Raw genomic sequence first — 12,525 nt, 5'->3', positions numbered from 1 at the left:
AAATATTTTAAGAATGCCCTGTTTATCTATTGTTACCTTTCCGTCTTTGTCTCTCAGTCTGTATATTTCTTTCTTACTGTGTGTGACTTCTCTTTCCATTATCTTTAAGCCTTTGTTCTCTTCTACTGTTTGCGTCTTCTTCTCTTTTAGGTGCCGTGTCTGTATTCAGATGTTGGCCTTCATCATGTTTACAATTTCCTGAAATCTTTCTCTATCGGCTGCTGCGTAAAATAATTATTCTACTGTGGACAGGGCCGCCCAGAGCCAGGCCGGGCCCCGGGGATGAGACCCGGCCGGGCCCCCCCCCCCTAACCCAGTTGAACGAAAATTCCCAAAAATCTGATAACTCATCAACTGGGATATGTAATAGTGAACACTCATGCTATTGACACAGGAAGAAAGAAAATTAAAACAGTTTTAACAATTAAACTTTGTTTTTAATTATTTACAATAGAACTTTAGTTACAACATAACTTTTCTTGCTTTCATATCCGCAAAGTTTTGGATCACGTGGTCGAAATCAAGAGTTTTTGCAAGTTTCGACTCTATGCTTAACAGTCCCAAATCAGATAATCGTTGTTGACCCATAGTAGATCTTAAACTTATATTATTGCCTTATTGCCTTTTCCAAATGCATAATATTGCTTATAATAATTTCATAATTAAAACCGCAAGCAAATTCAATCTGTTGTAAAATATTTTAATAAAAGGATTTTTTTTAAATTTGCTAACGGCCGGGCCCGGGCCCCCTTGGGCCCCGGGCCCCGGGGATTTTGCCCCCCCTGCCCCCCCCCTCTGGTCGGGCCTGACTGTGGAGCCACACCATTGTCTAATATTACGCAGCCATGAAAGTTTCTTTCGACCAATCCATCTCTTTCCCTCCACTTTTCCTTGTATTATAAGGCGAAGCAGATGGTATTTAGGTCCTCTAATTATATGGCCGAAGTATTCTACTTTTCTCCTCTTTATGATGCTTATGAGCAGGCGTTCTGACTTCATCATTTTGAATCATCAGAAGAACATATTCATTGGAAGTGTGCGAAACCCACGATATCTTTAGGATTCGTCGATAGAATCACAATTCGAATGCTTCTAATTTGTTTAGCATTGTGGTTTTTAACGTCCATGTCTCACAACCATACAATTGGATAGACCACACATAACATTTTAGTCCAGAGTAATAAGATTTTTCTCGTGACACATCCCCCTCCAGGCCTAAACCAAATTTTTTGAGTAGTATGGACATCTATATTAATAACCTATATGTTTCCTGCAGCCGATTTTGATGATATGCTTAGTTATAAACGAATGAAGATCAAAAAACGGTAAATTTTCGCTTTTTCGTATATTACTAAAAAGTGAAGCATTCTAAACAAATTTGGGAATAAGAAACTCATTAATCATATAAAAAGCTTCAATATGGCGTTCGCTGAATATGTCTATCCTTATTTGTTGCTTAAAAAAATTCAAAATAAGTCATAAATTTTGAGATTTTATAAATGTTCATAACTTATGTAAAAATTAAGTTAGAACCTTCTTATTACACGGAATGCTGAGACTTCTTGTGCTTAAATTATATTTTAAATTTCAAAGCCATTGGTCAAATAGTTTAAAAGTTATATAATTTGTTTATCCCAAATTCACTTTTTTTGCAACACTATAAGTCAGAAAATTGTGAGGTTACAGTAACACTTCGGACAGTTTATGAAAGAAGAACATTTATACTATTAACTTAATAAATGACAAACAGTAATTTTAAACAGTGTAAAATTATTTTACAAAAACATGTCGATGTTTTGCTTACTTATGAACAATTAGAATAATTAATAGTGTAAATCTTCTTCTTTCATAAACTATCCAAAGTATTACTGTAACTTCATCATTTTCTGACTTATAGTGTTGCAAAAAAAAATAATTCGGGATAAACAAATTAAATAACTTTTAAACTATTTGACCAATTGTTTTAAAATTTAGGGTATGATTTGAGCACCAGAAGAAGGTATTTCTCAGCATTTCTTGTAATAAGAAGGTTCTAAGTTACTTTTTACATAAGTTATGAATATTTATAAAAACTCAAAATTTATTGCTTATTTTGCAATTTTCTAAGCAACCAATAAGGATAGACATATTCAGCGAACGCCATATTGAAGTTTTTTATACGATTTATGAGTTTCTTCCTTTCAAATTTGGTTAAAATGCTTAACTTTTTGGTAATAGACGAAAAAATCGAAAATTTACCGTTTTTTGATCTTAATTTGTTTATAACTATGTATATCATCAAAATCGGCTGCAAGAAACATATAGGTTATTATTAAAGGTGTCTATACTACTCAAAAATTTTGGTTTCGGCCTGAAGGGGGATGTGTCACCAACAGGATATTTTTTTTTCCTTATTTCTCTGAACTAGTTAAATCTGCACATATTTAACGCCAAAATACCCCTATTACCCCTAAAAATACTTTATCGCAGTAATTATCATTAAACATTTTACTATTATTAGTTATTCCCGAACTATCATGTTTGTTGTTTAATATTTGCATTAGAATTTATTGGTTATATGTTCAAAATGGAAGAAAAACTACAAGTTTTCTTTTTAGTGTTCTTGAAAAGCTATTTGTTGATGATTAATGCATTCGTGTTAGTAAGTAGCTTTTATTTATACCTAATAGTTGACTTATTTGGGTGTGTTAAGCCTGTCACAAAGTATATGATATCGTCATAGATGAATAAAACATTTCATTGGAAATCAGTCAATGTCAAGCACAAAATTTCATATATGATATCCTTGGAAATTCGCAGATTAAAAATTTTGCTTTTAAAATGGTTTCTCTAATTTCTTCTTTGGTAGGGAGGGGTTTTCGATCATTTTCATTCATTTGAATCATGGGAGCCTTTGATCTACATTTCATTTTCATTAAGGAGTTCTTTAACATGATTGGCCCATCTGTTAAGTATCTGTTCCTTCTTACTAATTACAGAACCGTCACTATCTTACATGCTATTAGTGTGGGTTTGAATTCCGTTCTACAGTTGTTTATTTGTTGGTGGAGTCTCTTTGAGTTTGTTCTGTTATGGTGTTAGCAATCTCTTTTAGAACCCTGAGACAAATTTTAGAAAAACACTGGAATATGCCATAGATCTTCTTCTTCACGTGCCATCTCCGCGACAGAGGTCAGCAATCATCATAGCTATTCGGACTTTCCGTACATCCTTTCCTTTACATCCGTACCATTCTCTGAGGTTGCGCAGCCACGATATTCTGCGTCTCCCTATGCTTCCCTTTCCTAGAATCTTTCCCTGCGTAATCAATTGGAGCAAGCTGTATCTCTCTCCACGTGTAATATGTCCGAGATATTCCAATTTTCTGGTTTTGATTGTATTTAAGACTTCCATTTCTTTATTCGTCTTTCTCAGAACTTCTTTGATTGTGAGTGTTTTGTCCACGATATTTTCAGAATTCTTCTGTACACCCACAGCTCAAATGATTCCTTGCTTGGACCCATTCAAGGTCCAAGCTTTCAGTCCATAAAATATAGTCGAGAAAACGTAGCACCTAGCCAACCTTAGCTCCAACTTCAAATCTCTTGTGCAGCCTTTTCTATTCTGATTTCCTGGAAGTAATCACCTGTGGAGTTAATCATTGTTCCAAGACAAGTAATCGGACTTCGTAAGTCCTAGGTTTTCACCCAAAGTAATCGGGTACTATTCCGGTGACTTTAAAACAGTACTTCTGGTTGTTTTTCTCAAACCGCAAGTCCTAGGTTAAATTTCTCACCTTTAGTACCATCCTTGGATTATAAGCTTTCATTCGACATCTCATTTGTCATTCTACCTGGTATAGTGACGGAGGAGTTATATTCGCGCTCAGACGGACAGACGGACAGACAGCCTAGGTCAAATTTCTCAACTTTAGTACCATCCTTGGATTATAAGCCTTCATTTGACACCTCTGTCATTCTACCTGGTAAAATGACGGAGGAGTTGTGTTCACAGACGGACGTGCATAATTCAAAGTTTTCACATTTTTTCAAAATTGGGTGAAAACAATATTTAAGGATCTCTGAAGAGAAAATCAAATTCTAAAAAAAATTGTGTCAAGCCATTTGACCGAAAAATTAACAAATAGACCGAGCCCTGGAAGCATTGGAGTATGCAAAACCTGAGGACCGGCAACTACATATATGTTCGGATTCTTTTACCCGAGACCTTGAACACAATGAAAAACTAAATCTTGTCGGAAGGTGCGATGGTGCCTTGTTACCCACTACCCCCTCCCTCCCTTTTTGTTAAGGGCAGATAAAAAGCAATTTTTCGCAGAACAAAACATTTTTTTGTATTTTTTGGGGCATTCTAAGCAAGAAATGTTCTTACAAGTTTTTTCGTAAAATTCATAGTTTTCGAGATAAACGCGGTTAAACTTTAAGAAAAACCGAAAAATTGCACTTTTTGAACCCGAATAACTTTTGATTACAACAAATTATACCTGGTATAATAACGGAGGAGTTATATTCGCGGTCGGACGGACAGACGGACAGACAGCCTAGGTCAAATTTCTCACCTTTAGTACCATCCTTGGATTATTAGCTTTCATTTGACATCTCACTTGTCATTCTACCTGGTATAATGACGGAGGGGTTGTGTTCACAGACGGACAGACAGACGGACGGACAGAAGAACGTGCATAATTCAAAGTTTTCACGCAATTTTTTCAAAATTGGGTGAAAACAATATGCATATTGGTCTACTCGTTCGACATTGGTTCTGTTTATAAATAGATTCTCGATGCCATAAATACTCACCACATATTTATAGATTACAAGGCAGCCTACGATTCTGTAAATAGAAGAGAAATGTTTAGAGCAATGAGAGAGCTAGGAGTACCAAATCAGTTGGTAACAAAAGTAACCTTTGAAAAAGTTAAATGCAGAGTACGAATCCAGCTGGTTCAACTGTCTGAACCTTTTAAAACAAAGAATGGGCTGCGGCAGGGAGACTCCCTGCCCTCTGGTCAATCTGGCTTTGAAAAAAAGATCGGTGGTACGCATCGGTTCAATTCAGCCCTCACAAAGTTGTCCCTGATAAAAGGTATACCTTGAAACACGTATAGGTGAATGGTGAGAGACTCGAATTGAATCGAAACGCAATCGCCTGTACATATTTATCTTGTGTTATATTATTATTCTTCTGCTTCTTCTTGTAGTTCCTTCTCCTATCGGAGGTTGGCTATCATCACAGCTATCCGTACCTTATTGGCGGCTGCTCTGAAAAGATCTACTAAGCTGCAACTATACCACTCTCTTAAGTTTCTCAGCCAGGAAATTCTTCTTCTACCTATGGATCTTTTAGCCTTAATTTTTACCTTGCATAATGAGCCTTGATATCTCATATTTCGCACCTCTGGTAATGTGGCCTAAATATTCCAGCTGTCTTGTTTTGATGTTCTTTATCACCTCGCAATCCTTTTGCAGCCTTCTTAACACTTCTGCATTTGTAACTCGTTGGATCCATGGTATTTTCAAAATCCTTCTATAGGACTACATCGCAAATGCTTCTAACTTTTTTATATTGTCTACTTTTAGTGTCCAGCTTTCCATTCTATACAACGAAATCGAGTACATGTAGCATCTTAAGGCTCTTATCCTTAGCTCCAGAGGAAGGTCTCGATTAACAAACTTTTTTTTTAATTTATAAATGCTTGTCTTCCAAATTCAATGCGTGTCCTGATTTCTATACCATGGTCATTGTTTTCATTTACCTAGGTTCCCAGATATTTGTACTTATTCACTCTTTCTACTTGTTTTCCGTTGATATCTAGCCTTCCTACTGTATGTTGCTTAGAAATAATCATGAACTTGGTTTTCTTAACGTTCATTTTAGGCCGGGAACCGAAGCTTTTCGCCTTGCAGTTTTTACAGAATGGATCGATTTGCTTGAAAATTTGAGAATACGTAGTGGATAGTTAAAGGATCAAAATCTATATGATTCCGAAAGGCGCTTTTACCATGGGGGTGGTTGCCAGCCCATCTCGGGGGGAAGGGGGAATTTTTATTATATTTTGACCGCATAAGTTGATAAAAACATTCATTCTAAGCAAAAAATGTTCTATACATTTTTTTTTAATTTATAGTTTGCGATTTATTCGTTATCGAAAGTGTTAGTTTTGTATAGAAAAGATCAATTCGAGATACATACTCATTTACGATTCGCTCAATTTTTGCCGTAGAAAAAATTTTTTTAAACCAAGATATTGTGAATTAAATAACCCACAATTTTATATTGAAACATTTTTACGTATCTTTGATGCTAATCTTTCTATTCTGAAGAAAATGGAATTTTTTACCAAACTACAAAAATTCGTTATTCGCTTTTAACTCCAGTTTTTTTAAAAACTGATCATTCTAAGCCAGTTAAACTTCTAGAATCTATTAATAATACATAAATAAATAAGAATGAATAAGGCGAATGACTAAAAACACAGCTAACTTACATTATTATGCTTCCAATTGGATTTCTCCTTTTTTTTTCAAAAAAATATACTGATTTCTTAACCGTAACTTTTTTATTTGCTATCTATGAAAGTTTAGTAAAAAACAATTTTGTAGGTTTTTACAAGGTCTATAAGCCTATTAATATTAAATCTTTTTAAAATCATCAGTCGCAAAAAGAGGTGACTTTGAAAGGGTTGGTAAAGGTGGTTTTTGCATGTTATTACAAGTTTTAATTGTTAATAGCTCACTCAATTTTTGCCGTAGAAAAAATTTTTGCAAACCAAGTTCTTGGGAATTAAATAAGCTACAATTTTATATTTAAACATTTTTTCGTATCTCTGATGCTAATCTTGCTATTCTGAAGAAAAAGTCATTTTATTTCAAACTACAAAAATTCGTTATTCGCTTTTAACTCCTTTTTTTTTAAACTAATCATTGTAAGCCGGTCAAACTTCTGGAACCTATTAACAATACATAAATAAAAAAGACCGAATAAGGTCTATGGCGAATTTTAATTAGGGTGGTGATTAGGGGGTTGCTTACAATCACTTTTTCGCTGAAAAAAATAAGGACTGACATTCTTTTCATTATAAGTCACTTAACTTTTGAGCTAGTATCTTCTTTCTTATTTCTGAAGATAGATATTTTTAAGTACTTTAAATTAGTTTGAACAAGTTGTCCTCGAAAAATGCATATTTTTCCCGTCTTTTGACTTTGAAACTACAATATTTAGCATTTGACGAAGAAGAGCCAACATATAATAAAGTATAGCTCGATTACTATTGGTCTTAAAGAAAATTTAAAAAACGGTTTTGTTTATTTTTTTAAAAGGTACATTTTTGTTAAGTAAAGTTGTTTTGATAAAACAAAAACTTTTAGAGTTATTAGCAGAAAACTTATTAAAAACATTGATTTTTCGATATAAAACTAACACTTTTGATAGCAAATAAATCGAAAACTATCAATTTCATCAAAAAAAAAATGTATAGAACGTTTTTTGCTTAGAATTAACGTTTTTACCAACTTTTGTGATTAAAATATAATAAAAAATTTCCACCCCCGAGATGGGGTGGCAACAACCCCCATGGTAAAAGCGCTTTTCGGCATCATATAGATTTTGATCCTTGGACTATCCACTACTTATTCTCAAATTTTCAAGAAAATCGATCCATTCTGTAAAAATTGCGAGGTTTTGTCCTATTTTAAGCTTCATTACTTGGACTATTTGTAGTCCATATTCTATACTGACTTGATGTAATTTATTTACTAATCGTTGCTGTGCTTTTAGACTGTCTGCAAAAATAGCAGTGTCGTCTGCGAATCTTATGTTGTTAAAGATTTTTCCGTTTATTGATATACCTTGTTCTTCCTCTAATATTGCTTTTTTAAAAATAGCTTCACTGTACAGATTGAATAACATTAGACACAACGCGCAACCCTGTCTAACCCTGTCTATATTACTCTATTTGTTGCCAAATATGATAAACTGGCACCATCTGTTGGAACACTGGCAAGGACAATTATATAATAGAATAAAATAAAAAAAACTGATTTTTCTGTTACAGGTTTCTGGAATAATAATTCTTGCTATTGGAATATGGGTGGAAGTGGAGTTATACAAGTACATGGAGATGAGTACTGCGTTCAATCGTACTGCCCCATACGTCTTTATAGTAACAGGTCTACTGATCATCCTTGTGGGCTCATTTGCCTGTTGCTGTACAGTAAAGGGACAGCCGATTCTTTTATACATAGTAAGTACTTTAAATATTCAATATAAGATATAGGAAATAAATTAAGAAATGTTGAATACCAATGAAACAAACAGTGTGAGGGTAGCTTTGCTAGATACCAGACTCAGTAAAAAATAAGTTTAATTTAAATAAAAATGTGTTGATAAGAATGAAAATATGAGTACTGGTCAAAAGTTTAAAATTTGGCACCCCACGTTGGGCACTAAAAATGTCACCCACCACTTCGTCTCCACTGTTAACTTTAAAAATGGTCGCAAATGCTTATTTGGCCTCCACATTTGTTGTGAAAGGGTATAGGGTGACAAAACAATAAGTAAGAAACGTCTGTTTTCCAAAGTACTCAAAGTAGTAGAAAAGTGCTTTCGCAACAAATCATGGCTTAAAGATTTTGGTTTATATTATAAAAATTAAGTAAGTTTCTTAAAGAGGGAGAGAGTTGTTGTGAACTAGTATCGTATATGATAGTTAGCAACACTATGTCACTCTCCATAATTGTAAGAATATAATCAGACTCACACTTCATGTTTGTCAAACTTCTAAGAATGTGTTCATAACCGTTTAAAAACTACTGAATATTTTAATAATCCTGCATACGATCATAAAACACTCACCAAATTACAGAATATATTTTTGATCGTCAGAATCTTTGTTTTATGTAGATTGAGTTATTTTTAAAATGTTTTTCTACTTCCACTAATTTACTACCACAATAAAGTGCACTTCTTCTTCTGCAGCACTACAGCCCAAATTGAGTCTTGGCCTCCTTTATTTTTTGGCTTCACCTTTTTTGTCTGTGGCTGCTCTTCGCCATACACGAACTCCTAAAAGTGCTTGTGCATCGCTGCTTATTGTGTCTTCCCAGCGCTTTCTTGGCTTTCCAACCGGTCTCTTTCTCTGCATTCTCTGGTCTTTGAGTGCTCTTTTTGGTAGCCTATCCTCTCCCATTCTTATCACATGTCCTGCCCATTGCAATCTTTGTATTCCAATGAAGTCTGACAGGGGTGATTCCCTATAAATTTGATAAAGCTCGTTGTTGTATCGACTTCTGAAGATTCTGTTTTGCCTCACAGGTCCTAGTATTCTCCTCGGTACTTTCCTTTCGAATGTGTCGAGTTTGTTTTTGGATGTTTCTTTCAGGACCCATGCTTCACTGCCACAGCATGCTAATGCTCGAATTAAGGTTTTATAGATTCTTATCTTTGTATTTCGATGGACACTTTTAGGCCGAAATATATGGAAGAGGGCAAAATAACCTCTGTTTGCCTGCGTTATTCTCTTCCGTATTTCTCCATCTTCTTTGTTTTTTCTTTGTTAATTTCCAGACCTAGAATGAAAATATGAGTCCTGGTCAAAAGTTTAAGTTTTGGCACCCCTCGTTGGGCACCAAAAATGTCACCCACCACTTCGTCTCCACTGTTAACTTTAAAAATAGTCGCAAATGCTTATTTGGCATCCACATTTGTTGTGATCGTTTGGGTTTTTAACTATGCTTATGTTTCCTGTGCTCCTGTTGATGTTCTACTCATAGTCCGTTCTTTAACGGCAAAATATTGCAAAACCTCTAAATTTTAAAGAACCGCTTGGATTGGCATGAAATTTGGCATACACATAGTTAACAAGTCAAGGAAAAAAAGTGATATTGTGCCGATATGTGCTTTTGCCCTGGGGGTGCTTTTCACCCCCTTTTGGGGGTGAAAAAATATTCGTCCAAAGTAAGTCCGGAAATGGATAAACTGACTAATTTTAAGTAACTTTTGTTCTATATAGTTTTTTCACTAAGTCAATACTTTTCGAGTTATTTGCCAGTAAATATGTTCATTTTTTCAACAAAATAACCACGCTTTTAGACGGTTTTTCGCAAATAACTCAAATAGTAAGTATTTTGTCGAAAAAACATTCTTAGCAAAAATATAGCTTGTAAAAAATTTAAAAAAAATGGTGTGTATGTCACGTCTCTATACCTAGTAGAAGCAGAGTTATAGCTAATGGAAAATAGGTTCATATTCGTCAAATTCCAAATGAAATACTTTAACGTGAAATAACCAAATATGAAGCACATTTCCGGAAAAACTTATTACAACTTATTTAAAGTGTTTAAAAAAGCTTTATTTTTGTCTTATAAAAAAAACTTCTAGCATCAAAAGTAAACAAGTTACGCTCAAAATAAAGTTAATCCCTTTTTTTTGGTAAAAAAATCGGGAAAATCACCCCCTAATTAGTATCTCAAATGAACTTAATTGTTACGACTTCACAAGTTTTTTGACTCATGTATGTATTGTTTATATAATCTGTAAGTTTCATCGGTTCAAAGTTATTATTTTTGAAAGGGCTGTAGTTAAAAGATGTTGAACGAGTCACTGATCACGAATGTATGCAAATGTGCTGCGTATTGTGTAATGTGGAATGAAACCAAAGCAAACAGAGGAGGAAATGAAATTGCTTCGGGAATTTTAAAGTGGGCTGATCTAAATATTCCTTCATCTGACGTCGAATGTGTAACCATATGGGCAGATAACTGTTGGGGCCAGACCAAAAACCTATGTGTAGTTATGTGTGTATTTTACCTCATTCAAAGATATCCCAAACTACAAGTAATAGATTGTAAATTTCTTCTAAAGGGGCACACGCATATGGAATCCGATTCAGTACACGCTAATATAGAAAGGAAACGGAAAAAACTACCCACTCTAACTATATTAACACCCTGGGACTGGCAACAATTTATTCGTCAGTGCTCAAATAAATACGAAGCTGTCAACATGGAACTCAATGATTTTAAAAATTTTGAATGCTTATATTCTTCAACAGGTCCATTTATTAATCGGAAAATAAATACTGATATAGCGGCATTTCAAATTTCAAAATCAGTGATCTTCGTGTTACCAAAGAAAATTTTGGAATGCTTCAATATAAAACATCATTCAACAGTGACACTTTTCAAATGGTTGACTTAAGACGAAATAAAAGAGGTGATATCATTTTGCCAGAAACTTTACCACAAATGAATATGCAATTGATTCCTATATCAACAAAAAAATATAGTGATCTTATGGACTTACTCTTATACTTGCCATCCTATTGCCATGATTTCTATAAAAATCTGCCACATTCAAACGAAGAATCCGAGTACCCTAATGATAATGATGACATGTAATTTGAAAACTGTATGTTAATTATAGCTAAATAAAATAAATAAAGAAATATTGACGAGTTTTTTTACACAGATAACCCATTTATGAGGACTTATTATATGTGTATTATAAATATAAGGAGTATTATAACTTAGAGGTAATATATCCTAAGTCCATTATTTTATTATCTTTAAACCCTTACTTTACTTTCAAAATACCACAGCAAACTATATATAATACTATTTTTAAATACCGACAATAGTTTTCACTACAATTATTAATTACTTATTATTTTTTGAACAAACATCAAATATAATGTTTAAGTGCTCCTCCTGTAAAATTATGAAAATGTGACTTAGGATAGTATGCTTCCTATGTACAGATATGTAATACATACTAAAAAATTACTAAAACTGTTTTCTACCGTACTTCATTATTAGTGTAGGAAACAGAGGTTGAACCTTGCAAAATGGACACAAGTCCGGTTTTATTTTTTTTCTGGCATATCAAGGGGTGCTTATTATAAGACTAACTTTTTCTGAAAAAATTTCGCCCCGGAACCCCCCTTTTCACCCCTTTAAAGGGGGTAATTTATGGTTTTTGCAGAACGTAGCCCTTCCTGTACCTTTTACAAAAAATTTCTTTTATAGAAATATGAAGAGGACTATATTTTCTACAATTTATTTCCGACAGCATCTCTCTATCATCCACCGTTTAACAAGGGTGGCGCCCCAAAGTTGACAAGTTTTTAAAAAAGATGTTTTTAAAAAATATATATTTTTCCCTAACTGTAACGGAAATTAAAAAGAAAGGCTGCGGAGATTATTCACAAATAGATGATTGATTTTTTGGTATAGGTTTCACTTAAGGGTAATTGCCCTTTTTTTTAATTACAGGGTGTTACATTTTAAAAAACCCCTTTTTATACCATCTGAACCGTTTATGCTAGAGTAAAAAGACTTTCAGCGATTACCCATGTACTGGTGTTATTTACAAATTTGTATAATGCACCCCCATTTTTTCCCCGAAACCATCCAAAAAAAAGAAGAATTAATAAATAAAGTGATTTTCTTGGAATCCTTCACACACAATGCCCTTCATTAATATGCTTCATATATCATTTTGTGCAAGTTATTAGTACCCATGCATGGA

General features: G+C 33.9%; 2 protein-coding genes across 3 annotated transcripts in view; one reads left to right on the top strand and one right to left on the bottom strand.

Annotated features, from left to right (window-relative positions):
• The window catches only part of LOC114332197 (advillin), a 235,697-nt gene that overhangs the window by 116,778 nt on the left and 106,394 nt on the right, over positions 1-12,525 (bottom strand). The window lies entirely within an intron of this gene.
• LOC114332198 (tetraspanin-6-like) overlaps positions 1-12,525 on the top strand; it is a 54,140-nt gene that overhangs the window by 17,071 nt on the left and 24,544 nt on the right. The window contains exons 1-2 of one of the 2 annotated variants that reach the window (XM_028281944.2): positions 2,532-2,641; positions 8,054-8,242. In XM_028281944.2, the coding sequence (XP_028137745.1) occupies positions 2,558-2,641; positions 8,054-8,242 (273 nt within the window). In that variant the 5' untranslated portion in view covers positions 2,532-2,557. Of the gene's footprint in view, positions 1-2,531; positions 2,642-8,053; positions 8,243-12,525 lie in introns of those variants that run through there. The other variant, XM_028281943.2, reaches the window with a different exon arrangement.

This window comes from Diabrotica virgifera, chromosome 6 (genome assembly GCF_917563875.1).
Source record: "Diabrotica virgifera virgifera chromosome 6, PGI_DIABVI_V3a".
Taxonomy (NCBI): Eukaryota; Metazoa; Arthropoda; class Insecta; order Coleoptera; family Chrysomelidae; genus Diabrotica; species Diabrotica virgifera.
This window is presented reverse-complemented; position numbering and strand designations above follow the sequence as displayed.